Genomic DNA, 27,192 nt, shown 5'->3' with positions numbered 1-27,192 from the left:
TAGTAAGTCAAATGGTTCTTACTGATGTCCCCAACTCTAATCCATCACCACATTCTCCATTCCTCATGCTAGCTCCCTGCCTGGCTTATCTATGACCTCCCACTCCAGCAGCGAGGAGCCTGGCTCGCACCAGCTATCCTCCATTCACTTAGTTTCCCAGTCGCAGTAGCACAGACAGTGGTTTTGGAACTGTTCACCTGCACTCCACTGAGGACTGACCTCACCACCTTCGGCACAGTGCTCATGGGCAGTCCCTCTGCCTTAGTCTCACCACTGCTGCTCATTCCCACAGTTACTTGGTCACCACCTTTTCTCCTTCCCCTTCAGGGAGCTTATCTCACACATCTGCAAGACTCTTTCATCAGCCTGCATTCCACCCAGGAGATGACCTCATAAATGGTTTTTTAAAATTTGCACACATTCAGGCTCACTCCTTGTTCTGTGTATGAGTTACTGATTGCTGCTGCTACGAATGATCACAACTTAGTGGCTGGAAAAAACTCTACCGAACACGTTTATCTTACAGTCCCGAGGGCCACAAGTTCCACATGATCTCCCCGGCCTAAAAGCAAGGTGTTGGCAGGGCTGGGTCCTGCCCTTTCCAAAGGCTCCAGGGGACGGTGTGTTTCCTTCTTTCCCCGCTTTTACAGGCCACCCATGCTCTTTGGCACATCTGCCCTCCTTCCCCAAACCGACGTCTTTGGAGCCAGCAATGCTGTCTCTCTCTGAACTTTCTTCTGCTATCACGTCTCCCTGTAACCATAGCTGGGAAAGCTCCTCTACTTTCAAGGACTCGTGACTGGATGGGGCCCAAACGGATAATCCAGGACGTGCTTGCCATCTCAAGGTCCTAACCTTAATCTGCAAGTCCACTGCCATGTAAAGAGAATATTCATGGGTTCTGGGAGTCAGGGGTTAGACCTGTTTGAAAAGGGGAGGGGCATTATTTTGACACTATAAAATTCTATGGGTTTTGATAAATGCAGAGTATCATGTATGCACCATCACAGTTCATACGGTAAAGTCTCCCCACTGTGGGCAGAACACTGCCTACTCCCCCACAAGATGCCCACATCCCAACTCCCAGAGCCGTGAATACGGTGTGTGGCACAGCAAGGAGAAATGAAGGTGCAGACGGGGTTAAGGTCACTAGTCAGCTGATTCTGAAATTAGGAGATTACCCTGGGTTATCTGGGTAGGCCCAGCGTAATCATAAAGGTCCTTATAAAATCGAAGAGGAAGGCAGAAAAGCAAAGTCAGAGATGCAACAAGGACTTGACCTGCCATTGCTGGCTCTGGAGACTGACAGATGACACGGAACGAGGGTTATGGGCAGCCTTTAGAAGCTGGCAACGGACTTTCCTTTAGAGCCTCGGAAGGGATGCAGCCCTGCTGACCCCTTCTTCTGAACCCCGTGAGGCCCATTTCAGACATGCGAGGGAAAACGAATTCAATAACTAGATAAATAGATTAGGTTAATAACTAGACACAAGGTTAATATACAAACGAGATAAACTGGACAAAGAGTTACAGGGTATAAACACATTTTTTCAAAAAGTACTTTACATAATCAACTTCCACCACTCACCCACACATTTATAGTCAACTGATTTTTAACAGTGGTGCCAAGACAACTCAATGGGACAAAGAACAGCCTTTTCAACAAAGAGCACTGACAACTGGATAACTACATGCGCAAGAATGACGATGAGCTGAGCTACTACTTCATAGCATGTACAACAAGTAACTCAAAACAGATCAAAGACCTAAGTGTAAGGGCTAAATTTATAATACTCTTAAAAGGAAACATAAGTATAAATATTTACGACCTTGGATTTGGCAATGGTTTCTTAGATATGACACCAAAAAGCAACAATAAATTTGATAAATTAGCCTTCATTCAATGAAAAACTTGAGTGCTTCAAGAATACCATTAAGAAAATAAAAGGACAACCAACAAAATGGAAGAAAACACAGACAAATCATACATCTAATGAAGGTCTAGTACCCAGAATATACAAAGACCTCTTATAATTCAATAATAAACAGATATACCAAGAATGACTGTAATAAAAAAGACCAATACCAAGTGTTGGCAAGGAAACTGAAAAACTGAAGCCCTTACGCACTTTGGCAGGACCGTAAACGGCACAGCGGGTTCTGGAGTAAAGTCTGGCAGTTCCTATGACTCCGCAACTCCACTCTTAGGTTTACACATACACCCAGGAGAATTAAAACCGTACGTCCACACAAGGACTTGTACAGGACTGTTTGTAACAGCAGCATCATTCCTAATAGCCAAAAACAATCCAAATGGCCGTCAAGAGACAAATGGGTACACAACACATGGTACACACCCACACAATGGGGTGGTGTTCAGCTGTAAAAAAGAATGCATACCAATACATGCTCCAACATGGTGAACCTGGAAAACATCATACTAAGAAACCAGATGCAAAGGGCCGTATATTTTATGATTCTGCATATGTGAAATACCCAGAACAGGAAAATTTAGAGAGACAGAAGGCAGATTAGTCAGGGCCTGGCAGGAGGAAGAAATAGGCAGTGACTTCTGAAAGGTACAGAGTTTCCTTCCGGAAGGATGAAAATGCCCTGCAACTGGTGAGTGGTGATGGAGGCACACTAATGTGAATGTACTACATGCCACCGAATTGTATACTTTGAAAAAGTTAAAATGAATTTTACTGCCAAAAAAGGGAACTGAAGTACTGAATATATGTAACAATACAGATGAACCTGAAAACATTATGCTTAAGTGAAAGAAGCCAGACATACCATTACATGTGTGTGACATGTTCAGAATAGGCAAATCCACAGAGACAGACAATAGGTTAGTGGATGCCAGGGACTGAAGGAAGCGGGAACAGGGCGTGATTGCTGATGGATGTGAGGTTTCCTGTCGGAGTGATGAAAATGTTCTGGAATTAACATTTCTCCCACAACCACATCAAAACGATAACTAAACTACAGAACAACCATCATTTAGCTCACATGTAGCTAAACAGAACTCCTATAACTAAGAGGTGGGGCAGAAATGCAGAACAGCCTTGTCCCACACCATGTGTGACATTTAAAAATTAGGAGGGGTACCCGGGCGATGGTGGTCCCCCTTGTAAAGCAAGGAGTCCCAACAGCATACCAAGCCCCCCAGTTCAGGGTTCCAATGCCAGGAAGAGAAGCCCGTGTAACTGCTGGTTGTGAAAACCAGACTGGCTGAGTGAGACGGAGGACTGCTGGAGCTCCAGGTGTCCATCTCAAAGGGCCAGAGGGGACTTTCTCAGACTCACTCTGAGCTCCAATGCTCAGGCAGCAGCTCAGAAAGCACCAGGGACATACAGGGAGCAATTGAATTGTCTGGCTTTGGGGTAGGGGCTGGAGGGGCAGCTTTCTCCCAAACTGAAGCACTGGCAGAAGCCATTGTTTCTTTGCTGAGCCATCCCCCTGCAGATGCAGACGGAGGCCATAACTGAGCCTTTACCAACCTAATACTCTGCCCTGGTGACTTCCCGAGACCCACCCCACCTGACAAGCCCACCAAGCCACTTCCACTGGCTTTTTCATACAAACAATCTGTCTTGGCTCATGCTGTCCTAAATTCTCTCGAAAGTTCACAAACCCCAAACAAGCAGCATTTGGCAGGAGGCCTACACCTCTTGTTAAGTGGCCTCATGCCCAGCAGCAGCAGCAGCAGCTTGACTCAGTTCACAGTCTGGCCTCCCTTGGGCACGTCCAGGCCCAGCACAAGGAGCAGCCATCAGCAGATTGCATTATAGCTCACACTGAGTGGCCTCAGGCAGGGCACTGTCTGTGGCTGACCTTCGCTTATACCTCCCAAGAGGCCTCAGAGCCAGCATACCCCATGGCCAGCTTCAGACCTTGCCAGGGCACCACCCAACTACCTACACAAGTGACACACTCAAGGGGTGGACTCAGCAGGCACCAGAGACCCAGTGAAGCAAGTGCTGCTCCATGGGGTCAGCCCCTGCACAGCAGCTCCTCCACTGCAGTTGCAGCTGGTCCTTGTAGCCTACTGGGGTGGGGAGGAGGGTTTGATCCCTCCCACTGATGCACCAATAGGCTCAACTACAGTGGGAAGGCACACACAGCCCACATGGGAGCACAGCTGGAGCACCTGGCTCAGGTGGTTTGAAAGCTGTGTCACTGGGCCCTACGGGAACCCTACTATATCAGCCCGCCCTACCAAGAATGGAAGACACAGCAAATCTACCGAATACACAGAAACAAACACAGAGAGGCAGCCAAAATGGGGAAGCCAAGAAACATGTCCCATGCTCAAAGGAAGGAGAACTTCAATAACAGAAAAAAAATGACATAGAAACCATAAAAAAGAACATGTCAGAAATGAAGAATACAATATCTGAAATGAAGAATATACTAGAAGGTATCATCTGTTGATGAACTGAAGCAGATGATCAAATCAGCAATTTGGAAGGTACCAGAAAATACCCAAATTAGAGCAACAAAAAGAAAAAATAAGTTTTTAAAAGATGAGGAGAGTTTAAGGAACCACTGGGACCACATCAAATACAACAACATCTGCGTTGTATGGGGACCAGAAGGAGGAGAGAGAGCAAGGGACTGAAGCCCTATTTGAAGAAATAATGACTAAAAACATCCTTAACCTGGTGAAGGAAAAAGACACACAAGTCCAGGAAGCAGAGAGAATCCCAAACAAGATGAACCCAAAGAAGCCCATGCCAAGACACATCATATTAAAATGCCAAAGGTTAAAGACAAAGAAAAAAATCTTAAAAGCAGTGGGACAAAAGCAGTTAATGACCTACAAGGGAGCTCCTGTAAGACTGTCAGCTGATTTCTCAACAAAAACTTTACAGGCCAGAAGGGACTGGCAAGAACTATTCAAAGTGACAAAAAGCAAGGGCCTACAACTAGGGTTACTCTACCCGGTAAAGCTATCATAGGACAGATAAAGAACTTTCCAGATAAGAAAAAGCTAAAGGAGTTTATCACCACCAAACCAGTACTACAAGAAATTGTAAAGGGTCTTTTTGAAGAAGAATGAAAAATATGAATAATAAAATGGCAGTAACTACATATCCATCAACAATTACTTTAAATGCAAATGGATTAAATGCTCCAAGCAAAAGACATAGGGTGGCTGAATGCATAAGAAAACATGACCCTTACATATGCTGTCTACAAAAGACTCACCTCAGATCAAAAGACACACACAGACTGAAAGTAAAAGGATGGAAAAAGGTATTTCAGGAAAATGGAAGCAAACAAACAAAAAAGCTACGGTAGCAATACTTATACCAGACTAAACAGACTTTAAAACAAAGGCTATACAAGAGACAAAGAAGGCCCTGGCTAGTGAGGCTCAGTGGATTCAGTGCTGGATTGCCAACGAAAGGGTCACCAGTTCGATTCCCAGTCATGGCACACGTCTGGGTTGCGGGGCAGGTCCCCAGTGGTGGGGAGCGTGAGAGGCCACCACACATTGATATTTCTCTCTTTCTCTTTCTCCCTCCCTTCTCCTCTCTAAAAATAAATAAAATCTTTTGAAAAAGAGAGACAAAGAAGGACCCAGTAATTCTATTTCTTGGCATTTAACCAAAGAAACCCAAAACACTAATTCAAAAAGACATATGCACCTATATGTTGATTGCAGGATTATTTACAGTAGCCAAAATAGGGAAGCAACCTTAGTGGTCCATCCACAGATGAACGGATAAAGAAGTAGCGGTGCACACACACAACGGGGTATGACTCCGCCCAAACAAGAGAATGAGATCTTGCCACCTGAAAAAACACGGATGGACCTAGAGAAACTTGTGCTGAGGGAAATAAATCAGAGAAAAAAAATGCCACAGGATTTCACATATATGTGAAATCTAAAAAAACAAAATAAACAAGCAAGCTGAATGAAAACAGACTCTTAGATACAGAGAACATTTTGATGGTTGCCAGATGAGAGGGGTCTCGGGGGGAGGGGTGAAAAAGGTGCAGGGACTAAGAAATAAAAATTGGTAGTTACAGAACAGTCATGGGGATGTAAAGAACAGCATAAGAAATGTACAGTCAATAATTGTGTAATACCTATGTATGGTATCAGATGGGTACTAGATTTATCAGGGTGATCACTTCATAAGTTATAGAAATGTCTAATCACTGGGTTGTATAGCTGAAATTAATATAATATTGGGCATCAAGTACAATTGAAATATAAAAAATTATTAAAAGTAAAAAAGAAGCCCTTAGGGACTCTACAGTGTTGTCCAATAAATCCTTCTGTGATGATAGAAATGTTAAGAAAAAAAAGATGACTTTTTATGATATATGGATTATATTTCAATTAAAACAGATTTTTAAAAATAAATGGTACAGCAACTGAGTGTGAGTATGTGGAGAACAAAAGCAGAAAATAGTAAACACAAACTATCAGATTTTTTTCTTTTCTGGAATGAAGAAAGATCAGAGAAGTTCAGTATCAGAAATAACAACGCTTTGTCAAATGGTTGCTCCTTCACTCTTTAACAGTTCGAAGCATGAGTTCACAGTGCCGTCATTACAGGTTAAGTGGTGCATCAGATATAGGCACAAAGACTTCAGACTCTTTCAATTTTCTTACCATTAAAATTGCCTGCTTCGGGATCATCCACATTAATGGCAATCACTTTCCAGTCAGTTTCCCCTTCATCAATCATAGCCAATATGCCCAGCACTTTCACCTTGATGATTTCACCTCTTGCGCACACCTGGGAGTCAATAACCACAGTCAGGACAACACTACAGAATGAAACTTTGAAAGAAAAGCTTTGCTTGGTGGATAGTAGGAAATAAGGAAGATGCCAAGTTTCTGCAGACTTACTTTAAAACTGTTCCTTTAAGTAGTTTTTAAAAAACTAAACGAGCAAATGCCTATCAGTCTTTTCAAAGTGGAAAATGTACCTTTACTACTTATAGGTTCTAAGCGAATCGGTAACATGATTCAGGATTATTAATATTTTTTAAACTGTCATTGTTTGTGCTAAAGAATGAATCCTTCATAATTTGTTTCAAATACATATTTTAATGTATTTTCTCTACCTCTCATTTATAGAAGCCACTGAGTTAGACATCATACATACAATATGACTAAATGACTTAAGAAACCGAATGGCTACTTTTTTGGTTTTAAGCCTGAGAAATACCATGAAGAGATGTAACTACAGTCAGAATCTTAACACAACCCTACTTTGTGGAGGAATCCCTTGTACTGAGATGAAATTTGCCTCCTAATACCTTTCACCCACTGACGGACGTCATCTGCCTCCTAAAGCAATGCAGAGCATGTCCACTTCTTCCACACACATGTAGTCATGTATGCACACATTTTCTAAGCTAATTTTAGATATGCCAATTATAATTATACAAATATACAAGTGCTTTAAATAAAATGGAAGTTTCTAAAGTTTCTAATCACCCAAAGTGATACCATTATTCATAAAATTTTCTAAAGTGTGAATGTTACATATTTCTTTAACATCATCTGGGCACTAAAGAGAAACATTTCAGATTCCATTACCTTGCTTCCAATTTCACAGACATCAATTGGGTCATTGTCGCCACAACAGCCAGTGTGTTTGTCATTGTGTCCCGGGTCTTCCCAAGTCTAGGGGGAAGAAAGGCTTAGAGCATACACTTCCTGTGCGTGCCACTGACCGAATGGGTCGTGCTGACATCAGAAGGTGACATCACACGAGTCCTTCTGGAAACACAGTAACCTGCAGCTATTCGTTCTCATTTTTAAAATTCTTTATTCACATCTAAGAATCTTAACCACACACAATAACTTTAATTAAATGCTAGGGCTCCTGTTATGCACAGAATGCTACACCAAATTTAAGTTTTTTTTATTTTTTATTTAATTCTCGTTCAAGTATAGCTTTCTTATATTCCCAGCCCTGCCCCCCCTCCCCAGCAAATTTAAGCTTTAAAATAGGTAATGACCATATTTAAAACAAACAAAAATCAACCACCTAATAACTGAGACAAATGCAAACACAGATATAGGTCTAAATACTCACTTTGAAAACATATTAAAAGGAAACTACTTTGAGGAACTCTTGGTACTTATTTTCGTCTACTAACTAGATTTTCTTTAAAATAAATTTCCAAAGCAGAGGCTGGTGGGCAGTAACACTGAAACAGAAACTCTGTGTTCTGATGGTAAAAGGTTTTGTCATTACTGGCCAGGAGCCAAAACCAAAAAGTTTAACTAGGACTTTTGAAGCTTTAAATTGTTGGCTTTCTTTCCTGCTAAATTTCGAGAGAGTCCTCGCAGAGCACCCCATAAAAGACCAGATGGCCTATGTTTGCCAAGAAGCACGGTTTCAAACGTAGCTGTAGCTGTTGTTTTGCCTCCCGTCCCCCCGCCCCCCACCCCCACCCCCCGCCCACCAAACACATTTCTTGGATATGTTTGCCTGCTCAGCTGGGCTATGAAGGGTGACAAAGGAAGACTGGGTCCCACAAAGCCAAATCCAGCCTACAGAGAATAAGAATTTCAGCAATGTTTTCCCAGATGGGCGATATTTCAAGGCTGAATACTAAACCAGTTGAAGTACAAGGTGTCTGCCTATAATTAAGGCAAACAACTTTATAATTACCTAACAAGCTGGAGGAGTTTGACCTAGGTTTGGTAACAGACTGTTTCAAAGTAGATTCCACGTAATAGGCTTAATGGTTAATAAAAACAAACCATTTACCAATAGGAAAAAATTGATTGGATGTTTTGTATAAAAATCCCGAGGGCCACAGCATCATCCTAGCCAAACCAGAATTGAATCCATCATTCCCTCGTAACAGACATGACTGTAGTGATTCTTTGCTCAAATGTTACATGAAGACTTACTGCACACGGGCACAGTGCTGGCGATGAACTCGTAAGCAATGCAGACTCCCCCGCCCCAAAGGGTTGGCTGTTCAGGAAAACGGAATCTTACTCTTACTTATGACAGAGAGCTTGGCTTAAAGAAGGAATCAGGACTCTAAACATAAAGGTCAACAGCTGTGTGAACCAAGTGCTTTCTTCCTCATCACAGCCACATGAGCTAAGTACTATTAATAACTCAGGGGGAGATATTCATGTCTCAGGGAGGAAGAAACGGAATCCGATTAGGTAACTTAGCAAGTGGTAGCCTTGGAATTTGAACTCTAGTCTGTCTGGGGCCCAAAATCATTGCTTTTATAACCACTAGCCTATTCCGTCTCTCCTAATAGATTTGCCACTCATTCTGTAAAAAAAGAATTTGTATAGTTTATAAGTAGTCTCTACAGAAAGATACATATTTCAAAAAGGAACTTTCAAATGTGAACTTCAACATTGTAAACAATTACCTTTCAATTTATCTTGAAAGTAAGTTATTGAAGGATTAAAATAGTTCATTACCCACTATATTTTTAAAATCTGTTCTAGCAAAACCTTTCTGAAGGTGTTTAAATCGCCCGTTACTAACAGCAGCAGGTTAATCTGTTGTCAGCTAAACAGAACATTTCTAACAACTGCACAGAGGCATACCTGAGGGATGGCGCCGTAGTTCCAGATGTAGCCTTTGTAAGGGAACAAATTTGCGACATAACGGAGTTTTTCTTTTTTCACATCTTGTTTAATTGGGTTCAAAGGGTCCTTTGTAGCAATCTGAAATTAAAAAATGTCTAATCATGGCATATTTGGATGTGAAATACTCCTCAGATAAAGGATTTGCAGAAATTACTTATGGACTACACACCCCCTAGTTCCACTGTAATGATGTATTATACCCCTAAATTTTTATAAGTTGAAATAAAAGTTTCTCCCCAGTTAGCCTTTAAGTGGAAAACATTTGAGGTATGCGGGAACTATCAAGAAGCAAAAAAGAATATTTATTAATTCCAGAGAGCAAAAACTAAATTTACCTGAAGTAAATCCTAACATTTGAGAAATAAAAGATTTTTATTAAAAAGGCAAAGTAAATATTGCCAAATTCAGCTTTTCTTTAAAGCATTTAAAATTACTGAAATCTCTGAGTGTCTATTACATGCAAAGTGGGTCATCTATTACATTCAAAAAGCTTAAGTGATACAAAACACATAATAAATATCCATAACAAAAGGACAAATATTTACTTAGGTGTCATCAGAAGGAAATTAACAAAACGCAACAGAAATTCTAGTAAGATCATTTGTGTCGGGGGTGGCCAAGGAAAGCCTGATGACTCTGTGCCGTCGTGACAGATTTAAAAAGAACAAGACAGAGGAGAAAAAGGTAATTCCAGGCTTTGGGAACTCCAGAAGCGAAGGTATAGGGAAGGTAAGTCTGTTGCACATTTGTATATTGTAAATGGTTGAGTGTAGTTGGGGCACAGAGGTAAGACTGGAAGGTGGTGGGAGAAACAACTGGAAAACAGACTGGGACTACAAAGAGGAAAGTCCTGGGCTTTAGCTGTTTAGCCCTTGAGCAGATAGATCAGTGTGGTTAGATGAAAAGCATGGCATTTTGCTGTGTATAATGTGTGCTTTTTGGCCCAAAGTTTAGAGGAAAAATTATGAATTAGCATTATACCTGGCTATAATGATTACATACCATGAGTATAAGAAGGGCCCTTGTATAATGCACACAAAAATGGGGGGTGTGCATTATACACAGGAGCACAATATATGCGGCAAAATGCAGTAACATCCTGAATCTGACTGTCCATCTAAGGCAAAACATACCTCCATTTTCGCATTGGACCAGCGTGGTACTTCAACCACCATGTGGAACACATCCTGGAAAACAGAAGGCCAGATGGTCACAGGAGCTACTGTGTTCTCTTCAATGAGGTGCCCTAGTCCCTCCAAAGTTAACTGCTCATTGTTTCAGATCTCTGAAGTCATAATAAAATAGTTGGGTGGGGGTGTGTGTGGAAAGAATATTTTTATAAAGAAAGGAAACAATTTCTAAACATAACAGAACTTGTATCTCTGAGGAAGTCTACCTCAAAGCGATCATCTCCAAAGCCCATTCATTTCCATTGCAATTACTCAAAATAGTTTGGATCGCCTGTTTCAGAGGTGGTTTATAAGACAAATCCCAAATCAACTTAATTACTTTGTCATACTTTAGTTGTAGCCTCAAACAAAATTACTTAGCTTGATCACCCACACTATCCTCCCAAAAGTACTCACTCGTCAAAGGGACAAGTTTGACACTGAAATAAAATATGTTCCCCAAACATTTTAACCAATGGCATTTCCAGTGTAATTAGTTTACAGCCTTAAATTGACTCCTTTAAAGTGAATGACACACTCCTGCCCTACCAGTGTGGCGCACTCGGTTGGGCATCGTCGGCAAAGGGAAAGGTCACCTGCAGCAAAGAGCTCAGTCAGGGCGCATGGGAGAGGCAACCGATCCATATTTCTCTCCCTCTTTCTCCCTCCCGCCCCCTTTCTCTAAGAATAAAAAAAAATCTTAAAAAAATAAAATGATATATTTTAATCTTAATCTTAAAAAATAAAATGATCTATTTTTAAAATCCACAAGTGCTTACTGTCTAAAACACAGTGAAAGAAAATCCCAGTCATCTCATTTTGCACGGCTAAGTCACATACCAACTTGACACAGGGTGTCTAATTACAACTGAGCTTTAAGGAGTCAGAAAATTATTTTTACCAAGGAATAAAACTTTAAATTCAGTTTTCCAGTTTATAGCCTCTATAAGAGGCACACATGAAGCCAAGCCTGCAATTACTCTATTATAAAATGTGTACTTTGAAAAGTTTATTTCAAATGAGAATCACATAGTTATACGACTTCTTGGAATTACATCTTTGCTAGTTTGCACTAAAAAATAGGGACTTAGAGAATTGTACACCTGAAGCCTACATAACTTTATTAACCAACATTATCTTGTAACTTTATTAACCAATATCACCCCAATAACTTCAATTAAAAAGACAAACAAGGACTGATAAGCAACAATAAGTCAAGGGTTTCAAGTCAGTAATTACCTTGCTGCTATTTTTAAGCAATCAGAAAAGCTACACAGATTTATGTTCAAGAATGTAAAACTTCTGCCACTCATCTATGTTCTTGGTTAAACCACAGGTGACTGAAATATGTTCTAAGCTTCCTGACACTTACTTGCTAACCACACAAAAACTACCAAGAATGGAGATGATATTTAAATCCAGGACTGAATAAACTGTTCTACCCTTGTAAAGTAATAATGAATGGTTTTGGAAAAGTAACACTAATTTTTCAGTAGTTTATAAGAACTGCATCTGTCTGCCTCATGTTGGCATTAAAATATAGGGCCTGTAGATCCACAGGACGGGGTGGAACAAAGCAGGGCTTTTACAGTTTCCAGCAGCAATACACCAACAGCTCACAAGGTGGGGCTGTTACTGCGGGAAAGGTTAACTGAGCGGAGACAGACAAGGAGACTGACCAGTGGTCAATTATTTTATTTTATTTTATTTATTTATTTAAAATATATATATTTTTAAGATTTTATTTATTTATCTTTAGAGGGGACGGGAAGGAGAGAAGGAGAGAAATATCAATGTATGGTTGCTTCTCGTGAGTCCCCTGCTGGGAACTGGCCTGCAACCCAGGCATGTGTCCTGACTGGGAATCGAACCTCGATCATGTGGTTCGCAGGCCCGTGCTCAATCCACTGAGCTACACCAGCCAGGGCAAGGTGGTCAATTTTTTTAAAAGAAAGTATTACAAAATGAATACACTGCCTAGAGAAAAAGTAGCAAATAGAGCTGAAATCACTAATTCAAAGTTTGAAAACTACACTAAACACTCCAGTGGAATGAAATGATAAATACATAGATCTCAAAACCACATTACCTAGTCTTACAAACCTGCATAGCTAATGGAAACCAAAACAAAAAACAAAACAAACAAAAAACATCATTAGTTGAGCCAAAAATAGCAAGGGGTATCCTGAAAGAAGCCACATATCCAAGTGATTCAATCGTTTCAACAAATATTTATTGAGCACTAAATTATGTGTCAGACACTTTTCTAGGCACTGAAGACCAGCAATGAACAGAATAAGAGCTTTTAATTGCCTAAGGGCTGGATTTCCAGACCAGGTCCTTGTAGCTAGTCAGCCTCATGCTACTACAGCTTGGGGCCCACAAACCTACTGTAGATGAGGGCCTAGTCTGTGAAATGAATGTTTTAGCACATTCTTAACTGTATGTAGATACTGGAGTGATTACTGCATTTTTTATAAAAGCAAAGCAAAAAATGTGCAGTAGCTTTTAGTTATTACTTTCTCCATTAATTATCACAAAGAAATGTACTTTTAAATATTTTGATATAAAAAAGAGTTCTCATGTATTAGCAGGAACTACTAGGAAAAAAACAGTTTATTTCTCCTAGACAACATGACTAATTCTGGAGGTTGCTACTAGGTGAAAGTGAAACAATTTTCTGAGCAACAGATGTGAGAAATCCAACCAACTATCCACTGCTAGAAAAAGTTCTACTGTTAAAACCTGCATTCTCTCTGGCACTCTCGTGCATTAGTGGTAGGCAAATAAAATGGCACAGGCTCTGTGGAAAACAGCATAGCGGTATTTCAAAAAAATTAAAAATGGAATTATTATATTGTGCACTATGGACACAGCATACTCAGTCTTGAAGCTAATCTGCCATCCTGACTCTTGTTCCCCCACCCCCTATTTGGGAATGTACATAGAAACTCTGTAATGAGCTACCCTTGACCTTATCTGCCTCTTAATCAGCTCTGACGCCAAAGCGTCTGGGAACCTCGTGGCCCCCTTCCGTCACATTCAACACACTCCTTTCCCAGCACCCAGACGCACAGTTTTTAGCTGTAGAACACTGTGTGGAAGGCATGGAGGATACCCATGTTATCTTGCCACCACCCAAGACACATCTCATGTGTAATTTCTCTTAAACACAATTCAGTGTTGGAGTTGTCAGCCCTTCTTCAGTCTCTAGGCCTCAGGAAATTTGACATAATATACAGGGTCCGGCAGAAGTAAGGTTTGCTCGAATGTGGTTGGTAGGGTAATAATATGGGTGTAATAATTTACAGTTTTAATTTGAACACTTACCTAAAATGTCATATGGTGTGCTCGAGTGTGATATTGTTGTGTAACAGAATTACACACTCATGATTTCGTAATGGAAAAAAAAAGGGAGCATTCTTTGTGCCGGACAAGGGTTTATATAATCTAGCAATGACACTCCTGATATATAATCTAGCAATGACACTCCTTGGTATATACCCAAAAGAACTGAAAGTTAGGGTCTTGAAGAGATGTTTGCACGCCTATGTTCAGAGCAGCATTACTCTCAGAAGCTAAAACATGAAAGCAATCCCACTGTCCACTGATGGGTAAATGGAAAAGCGAAATGTGATATATACATGCAATACTATTCGGCCTTATAAAGGGGAGGAAATTCTGACACACGCTACAACATGAATGAACCCTGAGGACATGGTGCAAAATGAAGTAAGCCAAGACACAGAAACATAAATTCTGTATGATCCCACTTACATGAGACCCTGAAGTGACGGGGCTGGGCCAGGAGACAGGGAGTTACTGTTCAACAGGTACAGACGTTCAGTGCCACCAGATGAGGAGGCACTTGGGAGGTGAAGGGCGGTGGTGGTTGCACAATAATACAAATAAACTTAATACCACTGAACTGGACACTTAAAAATGGTTAAAATGGCAAATTTAATGTCACATGCACTTGATCATTTAAAAATTGGGCAAGACACACATTATAATATTTACAATGCTTATGTACTTAAAAATACCAAGACAAGATTTTAGAAAATTTAGTACCACCCAGAAATTCATACCTTCTTTCTTTAATCCTAACTGGTTTCAACTATTACTTAGCTCAATCTTGAATTTATGGTTTTATTAGCCCCATTGTTAGGACTTCTCCTGCTTCAAATTTCCCCCCATTTTCCTCCTCTGAAACCTAGGTGCATCTGTGGTCCCCACTACAAGATGCACCTAGGTTTTAGAGGAGGAAAATAGTAAAAAAAAAAAAACCTGAAGCAAAAAAAGTGTGGTAAAGAAAAAGTGCATCTTATAGCCTGAAAAATATGGTAATTAACATACCCATCACCTTACATATTTATCTTTCCTTTTTTGGGGAGAAGACATCATTTAAATTTTATTCTTTTAGCAAATTTCAATTATACAACAGTGTTAATCAACTATATCCACCATCTTTTACATTAGCTCCTCAGATCTTATCTTATAGATGAAAATAGATACACTTTACTAACCTCTTCTTATTTCTCGAACCCTCCAGTCCAATAACCACCATTTTACTTTCTGTTACTAAGACTTTGACTTTTTCTTTTTTAAGATTCTACATACAAGTGATACCATGGCAGTATTTATCTTTCTGTCTGGTTGATTCCACTTAGCATAATGCCTTTCAAGGTTCATCCATGCTGTTGTAATTATATATATATGTATTAAATGAGTATATATGAGACGGGACCCCCCCAAAAAACGAAATTATCTTCTGGAGGGTGGGCCCTTTGTAATACAGGCTTCCTCCACTAGGTGAGTGTTCTAGGAACCCATCTGTATCAGCGTACCAGCTGGTGTTGTTGTGAGAGGCTGTGTTTGGCTTCAGTGATTCAGTTTTTGACCAAAAAAAATGGCATGCTCCACCACCTCCCTGTGCCCCACCCTACCTATTGACCCAAACTTGCCCTGAGTAACTTTTGTTTCCCAGGATGAAAAAGGTCCTTGAAGGGAAACATTTTTGTCTAAGTGGGAGAGGTGAAATAAAAAAACAGCAGAAGCACTAAAACACATCAAAATCAACAAGTTCAAAAACTGTTTTTGAATCGTGAAAAAAAATCTTGCTAGGTGCAGTGCATCAAATGGAGAGTATATTGAAGGTGACTAAAAAACATGTAAGNCCCAAACTTGCCCTGAGTAACTTTTGTTTCCCAGGATGAAAAAGGTCCTTGAAGGGAAACATTTTTGTCTAAGTGGGAGAGGTGAAATAAAAAAACAGCAGAAGCACTAAAACACATCAAAATCAACAAGTTCAAAAACTGTTTTTGAATCGTGAAAAAAAATCTTGCTAGGTGCAGTGCATCAAATGGAGAGTATATTGAAGGTGACTTAAGTTTAAACATGTAAGAATGAACAAACAATTTTTTATAAATAAATTCTGGTTTTGGGGAGTCCCCCCTCATTCATATGTATACTACACATGTTATATATATATATATATATATTTTAATTGCTACATAAATAATAACTTGGGGAAGACAAAGTGTTTATATTATTAATTCTGTGATATTTTTTAAATTTCAATTTATGGACCTGTTTATAAAAAGGAATAGAAAATTCAAAAGAAAGCAAGCCCCATAAGAAAGTGAGTAATTTAAAAAGCATTCACTTGAGAAGTAAAAGGAGTCTTAAAAAGTTTAACTTAAAAAGTCTAAAAATAGTATCTTTAAAAAATTAGCCCTGGCTCGTGTAGCTCAGTGGATTAAGCGTGGGCCTGCGAACCAGACAATCATGGTTCGATTCCCAGTCAGGGCACATGCTTGGGTTGCAGGCCAGTTTCCAGCAGGGGCCAGTTCCCTGCAGGGGATGCACAAGAAGCAACCATACATTGATGTTTCTTTCCTCTCTCCTTCCCTTCCCCTCAAAAAAAAAAAGATGAATAAAATATTAAAAAAAAATAAAATGAGATAATAGATTATAAAAAAATTAAGAATGATACATATAGCAAAAAATATTCTGCTATATTTCTCAGGCATCAACCAACTTATTTGATTAGAAGCTTGACAGGTTTTTTTAGGAGAGAAGAGAAATATAGCTCCATTATTTATATATGCTCCCAACGGTAGCCTGAAAAACAAGTAGAAGCCTGTATTGTTAGAACTAGTATTGTATTTAACATCAAAGTTTAAGATGCAATAGAAAAACACCAAACTTCTAAAACTAAACATATTACAATATTTGAACACTTTCATATTTAGATAATATTTACCCAATGTTTCAGTTTGTGGTTATGTTTTGGATTTTTAAAATTTCTGGTATATTACGAATTTTATGTCTGAAGACATTCTGAGCTATGGGTGCTTTTTATATTTAATCCCCAAATAGACCCAAAGCAAAAGACATTTTTAAAAATATTTTATTTACTTATTTTTAGAGAGAGGGGAAGGGAAGGAGAGAGGGAGAAACAACATTGTGTGGTTGCCCTTCATGTATCCCCTAAGGGGGCCTGGCCCCCAACCCAGGCCTGTGCCCTGACTGGGAATTGAACCAGAGACCCTTTGGTTCCCAGGCCAGCACTCAATCCACTGAGCCACACCAGCCAGGGTAGGACATTCTTATAATCTTGAAAAAGAATCCAGTGAGTATTTGTCTTCTCTCCATTGAATTTGGAAACAATCCTAGCAGGGCATCTGAGTTTTAAGGATTCCCAGAATTGGCTGGATTTGACTACCCAATGGCAGACAAACCACACTACACTGAAAGGTCCTGACTTGGAATAGGATAAGCCTTTGGGTATTTTTCCTTAGTAGAGCTGATTTAGGTTAAAGGTACTTTTCCTCCTAATCACCTATCAAATGGATGACCACATTAGGAAGAAGGTCTATGGCCACACACAAAAAAGTGTATATAAATTTAGTCATATTGGAATATTTTAAAATCACACTCTTCTGTAACCAACTGAATCAATCTGATTTTTTATTTAGGCTATCATCCAAAATAATTTCTGTGCACCACGCCCATACTTGTTTTGTACATCCTGAACTTCCTTAAAAATGAAACTCTTTCCTGCTTCTCAGGCAGGAATCTGAAGTGAAGTTCACTGAGGTCTGGACCACCAGTGAAATAGAGCTGTTACAAGCGCTTGAGCCTAGCCAGCTTTGGCTGAAAACGAAAATACAAAGTTTTCCTTTGAATAATCCCAGGTTACTGTATAGACACAACCAATCCAGTCCGAGACTCTAAGGAGTCACAATAATCGGAGTGAAGATGTTTTACATGAAACCAATGTAGTCTCAGTTTCCTATTTTGATGTAACTTGAAGCAGCAGTGAGATTAGGTACCACAACTGCTATCATTCTGATCCTTGGCTAGAATATGCTCTAAGCACTTATTGCTATGGTCTCACTGTGTCTCCCCAAATTTCATAGGTCAAAACCCTAATCCTCAAAGATGATGGTACATTATGTGGGACCTTTGGGAAGTGGTTAGGATGTGAGGATAGAGCCCTCCTGAAGGGGATTAGTGCCTTATAAAAGAGGCCCTGCAGAGCTCCCTAGACCCTTCTGCCACGTGAGGCTACACAGAGAGGTCTGCAACCAGAAGAGGGTCCTCATCTGACTAGGCTGGCACCCTGATCTCAGACTTCCAGCCCCTGAACTCTAAGTAATACCTTTCTGCTGTTTATAAACACTATCCAGTCTGTGGCATTTTGATATAACAGCCCAAAGGGACTAAGACAGACAGACAGACAGACACACACACACACACACACACAGCTATACAACCTACATCAAGAAAATGTTTTCCTTCCTTAGTACATCTGTAGGCCAAAGTATCATCACTAAACGTACGGTCATGATTTTATAACTCTTCATTACTCAAAATGGTCTGAGATGTTACCGTAAAGTGCTTTCCTGTACATACTAATTATACAATAAATATTCAAGCCAACCAAATGACAGCAATTCAAGAGGGAGGAAGGATCCTGCAGTTCCTACCAATTCCCAGGAAACCAGATGTGACAAAACAGGTTTCTGAGTAAATACAACTTTGAGAATTCCCCAGGAGAACACATGCCAATTAGAGGTCCTCCTGCAGCTGTGGCATGTAATTGGCCCGGGGCTGTCTGCGCCACTGCCTGCAGCTGGAGCCCAGCTCCCCCATGCTCCTTGGAAGTGACACACGGGTTGGATTTTCTGCCAAGTGCAGCCAACTTCCTGGCAGAAGTAAAATGAATTTGTCTATTTCTCTCTGACAGTCAAGCACAGAAAAATAGTAAGACAGCACACATGAATGAAATTCCATCTTGACTAGTACTCTAGATGTGCACTGGAATGTGATGGTCACATGTCTACACAGACACCTACCTCAAAAAACCAACACCCTATGCAGTTTTTATAACTCAAAACCATTTGAGTTATAAAACTCAAGCTTCTTGAATAAGTGGAAAAAATGGTTTAAGGAACAGAAAAGAATAAACGTTTGTCCTTTTGTCATTTCCTAAACACAATACAAACCTCTCCTATTGGAAAGGAGGCTAAATAACTACTTAGATCTGTACAAGTAGTGCAGCTCTTTATAGAACGGGTAGAAACTATAAAAAGGCAAAAGGAAAGGAAAAACAAAACGAGTCACTAGCAATTAATTCTACCTCCCAAGAATCATGAATATTTTGGAATATGTAGTCATAGACTTTTTTCCTAGGAAAGTCACAATTCTTATCATTCTGTGGCAAACCTATCAATCTGTGCTAAAGTTAGATTTCTTTGGCTCACTGGTATATACAGGAACAGACATATCTTTTTGGAAGTCTGTGGACTTGCCTTTATTAACTCTGCTTGTAGACCATAAGTCTACCAGTCCATTAAAAAAATAAATTTTTTCTGTATTCACTGAAAAACCTAGTTTATTTTTACTGTTTAGTAAATATTTCAAAGCCCAAATTTTGAGCTGGCTACTTAATTTTAAAACCATTCATAACATACTAGGATTTTAGTTCCAAATACACATACAGAGAAGACCAATGTAATCTTTTTGTTAACTGAGGCCGCTTTACAACATTTGCTTCTGTTCCTATTTATTCAGCGGCTTCTTTAATGAGTAGCTGAAGTTAAGACAGACTTTTGCCCTGGATGGGTGCTCAAGTGGGTTGGAGCGCCACCCCACACACCAAAAGGGCTGCGGGTTCCATGGCCGGTCAGGGCACAAGCCTGGGCTGTGGGTTGGACTCTCGGGTGGGGTGCACATGGCAGGTGNGTAGTGCAGCTCTTTATAGAACGGGTAGAAACTATAAAAAGGCAAAAGGAAAGGAAAAACAAAACGAGTCACTAGCAATTAATTCTACCTCCCAAGAATCATGAATATTTTGGAATATGTAGTCATAGACTTTTTTCCTAGGAAAGTCACAATTCTTATCATTCTGTGGCAAACCTATCAATCTGTGCTAAAGTTAGATTTCTTTGGCTCACTGGTATATACAGGAACAGACATATCTTTTTGGAAGTCTGTGGACTTGCCTTTATTAACTCTGCTTGTAGACCATAAGTCTACCAGTCCATTAAAAAAATAAATTTTTTCTGTATTCACTGAATAACCTAGTTTATTTTTACTGTTTAGTAAATATTTCAAAGCCCAAATTTTGAGCTGGCTACTTAATTTTAAAACCATTCATAACATACTAGGATCACACATACAGAGAAGACCAATGTAATCTTTTTGTTAACTGAGGCCGCTTTACAACATTTGCTTCTGTTCCTATTTATTCAGTGGCTTCTTTAATGAGTAGCTGAACTTAAGACAGACTTTTGCCCTGGATGGGTGCTCAAGTGGGTTGGAGCGCCACCCCACACACCAAAAGGGCTGCGGGTTCCATGGCCGGTCAGGGCACAAGCCTGGGCTGTGGGTTGGACTCTCGGGTGGGGTGCACATGGCAGGTGAACAATCAGTGTACCTCTCTCACATCAATGTTTTTTTTTCCCTCTCTCTCCCCCTTCCTTTCTTATTTAGTTAATGTCCCTTTAATTCACAGCACAATGAAGCATTTTAATGGAAAATCCATACGTGGAACTAACTGATCTCAGTAAACAGACTGGGTTCAAAAGGTGACAGTACCTTACCTTAGCCGCATACATTGGAATATCATGAAATGGAGATATATACTGTCCTTTTTCATTTTCTGCAAAATGAATCAGAAAAAGTGATTTTTTGGGTTAATTCTACATTTCCAGATATATGAAATTATATATATTCCAGATATATATACACTTTTAAAAAAACTTAATTTTTAAAAGCAGTTTTAGGTTTATAATAAAGTTGGAAGGTACAGAGATTTTCTATACATGCCCTGCTCCCACACACAGTCTCTCTCATTTTCAACACCACTCACCAGAATGATAAAGTACATACTTTGATATCAAGATGTTATCCTCACAAAACACTGGTTGTACACTTCGTCTTTCTTGACCCTCCTCTAAGGCTGGGCTACATCTTCATCCCATGCATTCCTTAGGAATCAAAGAGGGGCTATAAGGGCAGGGGCTGCCTTAAACACACACCTTTGTACCCCCAGAGCCTAGCAGTGCACAGTGTACAAAAGTGACCAAATTGTTTTGGGTTGATCTTACATCAGCTAGCAGAAACTAACTTGAGCTCGGAGAGAAGGGAGGGCATCAATTTGCTGCATTATAAACCATGTTGCCTTAAATGTTATCCCAGTAAGACAGAGCCATCTTAGATCATGATTTTTCTTTGAGATAATCAAGCTGCTGTAACACTTTCACAGGTAATGTCTATATTCTAGAGACCTAGCTACTATATCCAAAAAGTAATTCAAAATATTCCTTTCTTTGTGGACTAACCAAAGGGTCAGTCCACATTGCATCCCTTCAGGTTTAGAAACAAAAGTGGAATAGGAAAAATCTGTGACCACTCCCAAACCCATAAAGTTAACTGTGACTCTGCAGTCCAACCCACTCTCAGTTTTAAAGAGACTGGTAAATGTAACATTGATAGAGGTTAAAAAAATTCCTATTAAGGAAGGAGTCTAAGAAATCTATGATTTTAAAAAACCTTAACATTTTATCATTGGATCTAATTATTGGTATTTCTTAAGTTCCAGAGAGTTCCATCTGATAAAAAGTTACTTTAGCCAGTGCCAAAGTCAAGGAGTGGCTGTGGTCTTCTATGATAGCTATCAAATATTCGTTACCAATACGAATAGATTGGAAGATTTAGATTTAATTTAGATTTAGATTTAGATTGGTAGATTTAGATTTAATTTAGATTTAGATTTAGATTGGTAGATTTAGATTTAATTTAGATTACCAATACATAATCTAAAAGTTGCGTTTGCTCTGCAACTATAGCTTGAATATTACTCAAACCATTCCCGGCCCTTCAAACCAGAGCCATGCCTCTAAATCCCTCCTCTGAAGAACTTCTGGCGCCAACACTAACTCCGGAAAAATAGCTCAGTGACTTACTTGTCAAAAGTTCCTGCACTGCCCTTGCTATTATTTCTAAAATTTAAAAAGAAATGGGGAGTCTCAGCTTTCCTGGACTTTACATGGAAGTGTAATGTTCAACTAGATGTGTAAACTTGAGAGTTCACCTACCTTTTTCTCCCACCCCGGGCTACTTACTTTTTTGGTAGGAGCTTTGTTCATTCTTTCAGGATTCCCATTTGTTCCCTCTAAACCCACTTTACTGCCCTTCACACATTGGAGAACTCACAGAATTCAGTGCATCTGCCCACTTCCTTCCAAATGCTGAAACTGTGAAGTTAAAATAGAACGCCTTTGGCGACACCACTTCGAACGCCTCCTTCATCTCCCATAATCTATTCCTAGTAATTTAGGAAGGGGGCTGGTTGAGAGTAATGATAAACCCTAAGGTAGGAGCCCCAGTGGTACAATCGGTTAGCGCGTGCTGCTCGTAAGATTACATCCGAAGGTAGCTCTCCTCCACCTACAGGGCGAAAGGTGGGGCGTCCAGGAAAGTGGAGCCGGCGGCCACCTCTGCTCATAGTGCGGACTTTCGGTAAGTACCCCTTGGACGCCTCGTCCCTGCACACTGGGAAAAAACTCCGCACTTTCTCACTCTGCTTGCCAGATTGACGTCACCTGTTTAACTCGAAGAGAACAGCTTTCTGTTTCATAGGCCAGTTCCCAGCATCAGTGCTTTAGGGGAAACAGGCGGCAGAGAGGCAGTGGCGCTACTGGGATCCCCCTCCAGCCCTTCCCAGAGCAAGGGATGGGTCCAGTCCTCTTCTGAACGCTCGCGATCCCGGCCTGTTTCACGGTCTGCAGAACCAGGAGCTGCACTTACTTCGCTTGGTGCCAGAAATCTGAGCTACAGTGATGGAATTACGGTTTTACGACTTCTTCTCCCCACCCCACCCTCCTCACTCCTCCTCCTTTTCCTCCAAATTCAGCAATCCTCTTAAGGGAATTAGTTTACCTCTAGGTACCTTTCTAGGGTGACTCAGAAGAGGTTTCCTTTTCCCATCACACACTACCGAACACCTGCAAAACTAGCCTGGCCCAGATTCGGTTCCACCGAGCCCATGCTCTCCCGCCCGCGGTCCAGACCTGTGAAAAGGGTCTTACTTGGTCATCCCAGGTCCCAGCCACCGGCCGGAGTAGCCCATCCCGCGCCCCGGGACAAAGGGCTAAGCGCGGGCCGCAGGCGCCCAAGCAGGATGTGGGACGAGGCCCAGGAATGAATGAACGTGGGGGCGGAGAAGGGCCGCGGGGCTGCCGATACTCACTGAAGAAGACCCGGTACTCCGGAGTGTAGGGCGCGGCGCGCTCCTCACAGCTGAAGCCGCTCATAATGCCGGAGATCAGCCGCAGCTGCTACAGAGCAAATAGCCTACACGCGGATCCGACTGACAAGGACACCTCTGCGCCTGCGCAGTCTTGGGGCTGGATTGTGGAGCCCCGCCGCGAGGCGCCTTTAACGCGGCTCGCGCTAGCTAGTCTGCACCTCCCCCGCTCTGCCCACCTCGTGCGCAGGCGCACTCCCCCCGGTGTGCGTGTCCTCCGGTGCCAGCCTCGCCCTTTCGGGCCCGCCTCCACTGACCCGCCCCTTGCTCCTAGGCTGGACCACGTGGCTGGCAGCCAGTTTTGACCTATTATTTGGCCTGCGGACTTTCGGGCTTTGACAAAGGAGAGTAAAGCTTAAGTTCTCAGCCTGAAGCAGCTAGGAATTGGCCGCCGACCTCTTCCCAACCGCGCATTAGGAGAATTCACCTTTGACTCTGGCACACCCTTTCCTACAGAGTAATTATTTATCTTAAAAACCTTTTATAATTCACCCGCTTTACCAGAAAGACCCTGTCTGTAGTAAAGGGGAGTATTTGCAGTTTTGTAATAGGCCCGTTTGAGCAAAACTGGGCCTATTACTGACATATATGATGGCTGCCAGCTAACCAGTTCCACCACTTTTGAAGTGATGACATCGGGCAAATTGCTGTTAACGTCCCAGACTCAGTTTCTCATCTGGGAAATGGAGACAGTCACAGTATTTCATGAGTTATTGGGATAATTCACTGAGCTGATACACGTCAAGAGTTGGAGGAAGAGCCTGGCTGCTTGTAAACATTCAGAAAGTATAACTTGTTATTCCCACCCTCCCCAGCGGTGGAGAATTCACTCTGCCCCCCCGTCCTTGCCCAATCCATCCCAGGTCCTCAGGGACCTTAGATGGAAGCATTGCTAAAGTCCAGGCTTGAGTTCCAAGGCCCTGAGGACATTTCTCTGACAGAAGAAGCTCTTTGGAGCTTAGTTTTCTACTTACGTTCCAATTTATCTGGCCAGACCCCAAAAGCTAAGGTCTGATGGAAGTTGTAGGCAGATATTTGCATCACTTATACACCCAATCATGTATGTTAAAAATATATATACTTCAAAAATCCTAATCATAAATTAATAATGATTATTCACATTTCAAAGAATGCCTAGTTTTATTTAAAAGTTTGTTGATGGCCTGCGTTTCTCATAATGTGCCTTAAAGACATTTTGACTTAAACTTTTATTTTTGCAAAACAATGTCCATTATATAAAGTGAGATGTTCACTTCATCAAAGGAAAACCTAGAAAGATAAGTTTAATTAAATAGAAAGTGTCCCTCCCTTTTTCCCCATCCAGACTTTCATTAACTTTCAGAAGGCCGTGACTCACTGACCTTCGAATACTACGTCACACTGTTTCACCAATAGTTAGAACACAGGCTAGAAAAAAATAGTAGAACAGTAGTTCAGTCAGTAATACAATGTATTGTTGAATATTAAAGGGATCTCTGCAGAGCAAATACTATTCAGAGAGTGTTTTGAGATGTTCTTTTCATTGAATTGCTCTCTGTTTCTACCTTTGAGCAGATGAAACTAGTATTCTTGGAGAAATACTAGATTCTCATAGTGACTAACTTATGAACAGACAGAAATCATGCAATTGTGTGCCACACGTACCTTCCCTTTTGCCAGCTCAGAGCAAGATAGTAAAGTTTGCTGACCTCTGGACTTGCACACTAACTTTTGTATCATTGAACGTGTTGGGAGAGGTAATCAGTACGTACTCCAATGAAATGTCAAGCCCTGGCTTTACTGGGCACAAGTCAGTGCTTTGTAACTTTCTCTTGCAGGCAATGGTGGTGAGCCCCACAGGCCCAAGTGGACCTTGTTCTTCTCATGTCTCCCTGGAGTTTAACATGGTACTTGACCTGGAGTAGATTCATTGAACAATGAATCTTTGCTGGACCAATAGTTAGAGGAATTAATGAACAGGAGAGGGGGAAATTCTTTCTTTCTTTTTTATTTTTTAAAAGATTTTATTTATTTATTTTTAGAGAGAGAAGGAGGGAGGGAGACAGAAGGAGAGAAACATCAATGTGTGGTTGCCTCTCACACGCCCTGCACTGGGAACCATCTGCAACCCAGGGTAGTGGGAATCAAACCAGTGACCTTTTGGTTCATAAGCCAGCACTCAATCCACTGAGCCACACCAGCCAGGGCAGAAAATACTTCCTTAAGTATATTAGAGTTTGACAGAGAATGTACTCAACTGTTCTCCAACATTAGCTTTCTTGCTCTGTAACCAAATGCAATGGCACTTTTCCCACCCAAGTACTAACCAGGCCCGACCCTGCTTAGCTTCAGAGATCAGACGAGATCGGGCGCGTTCAGGGTGGTATGGCCGTAGACCCAATGGCACTTTTCAATCCATGTCCTGTCCTATTGCTGTGGTTGACTCTTTTGCATACCTCCAATTTCCTGATACTCTCTCTACTTTGGCTGGTGATTGCATTCTCCTCTGACATTCCTCCTACTTCTCTGGCCACTCATTAAGCATTCTCCCCCTTAGCCTTCTCTTCATCTCTCATCTTAATCATGATTATCTTTCTTCTCATGTTCTCTCTTTCTAGAGATATACTCTCCCTATGTTACCTCATGTTTATACTTGCTGTCAACTACCACTTGCAGGTCCTATAACATGAAAATTTTCAAAAACTAAGTTTTATTTAACACTTACTGCAGCCATGCTCTGTGCCAGGTGATAGGGATCTAGCACTTAAAAAAGACACAGCCCTGGCTGGTGTAGCTCAGTGGATTGAGCGTGGGCCTGCGAACTAAACAACTGTGGTTCGATTCCCAGTCAGGGCGCATGCCTGGGTTGCAGGCCAGTTCCCAGCAGGGGACGAATGAGAGGCAACCATACATTGATATTTTTCTCCCCCTCTCCTTCCCTTCCCCTCTAAGATAAATCAATAAAATCTTTAAAAAAAATAAGACATGGTTCTGGCCTTCACTTACAATCTGAAGGGAAGACAGACTTCGACAAATAATTACAGTCAATTTGGATAAGTACAGTAATAGAGGATGTACAAGAAATTGCATTATGGAGTAGAGAATCTTTTCAAGGAAATGACCTTCACCTGTGACCCGAAGGATGAAAACCTGTCAGTAAGGCAAAGGGGACAAGACAGAAACCAGAAACAGATTGTTAAGAGGTGAAACCAGAGATGTGGTCAAGATTAAATAGTAGAGGGCCTTGGAAGACCTCAGAGGTAGTTTGAACTTTTTCCTAAGAGCAATGGAAAACCTAAGAAGAGTTTTAGTAGGAACTTGACATAATCAGAATTGCCTTAAATACTGACTCTATTAGCAGCTTGGAGCCTGAATTGAGATTCAGCAACACTAGAGCAGGGAGAGTGACGAGGAGACCGCTGCAGTGGCCCACGTGACAGATGATGGCGGTGCCCTGGATCTGGGTGGCAAAGGAAAAGGCTGAGTACAGAGCTAGAGTCAAGATCGAATCGATGGGATTGGTGGTTGGCTGCACAAAGTAAAAGATGAGGGAGATGGGCCTGAGGATGAGGTCTAGGTTTCTGGCTACAGCAGCCAGTTGATGGTTTGTCATTTAC

The 27,192-nt window shown here is 41.1% G+C and overlaps 1 protein-coding gene across 1 annotated transcript in view; it reads right to left on the bottom strand.

Annotated features, from left to right (window-relative positions):
• Window positions 1-23,747, bottom strand: part of PPA1 (inorganic pyrophosphatase 1) — a 38,325-nt gene extending 14,578 nt beyond the window's left edge. Inside the window, exons 1-6 of the mRNA XM_037029193.1 lie at window positions 23,540-23,747; window positions 20,889-20,947; window positions 10,741-10,794; window positions 9,566-9,685; window positions 7,571-7,657; window positions 6,635-6,761 (exon numbers count right to left, since the gene is read on the bottom strand). Coding sequence (XP_036885088.1) covers window positions 6,635-6,761; window positions 7,571-7,657; window positions 9,566-9,685; window positions 10,741-10,794; window positions 20,889-20,947; window positions 23,540-23,603 — 511 coding nt within the window. The 5' untranslated portion in view covers window positions 23,604-23,747. The remainder of the gene's footprint in view (window positions 1-6,634; window positions 6,762-7,570; window positions 7,658-9,565; window positions 9,686-10,740; window positions 10,795-20,888; window positions 20,948-23,539) is intronic.
• Window positions 23,748-27,192: the final 3,445 nt, after the last annotated feature.

This window comes from Sturnira hondurensis, unplaced genomic scaffold, assembly GCF_014824575.4.
Source record: "Sturnira hondurensis isolate 20B ecotype Veracruz unplaced genomic scaffold, ASM1482457v3 Scaffold0020237, whole genome shotgun sequence".
Classification (NCBI taxonomy): Eukaryota; Metazoa; Chordata; class Mammalia; order Chiroptera; family Phyllostomidae; genus Sturnira; species Sturnira hondurensis.
This window is presented reverse-complemented; position numbering and strand designations above follow the sequence as displayed.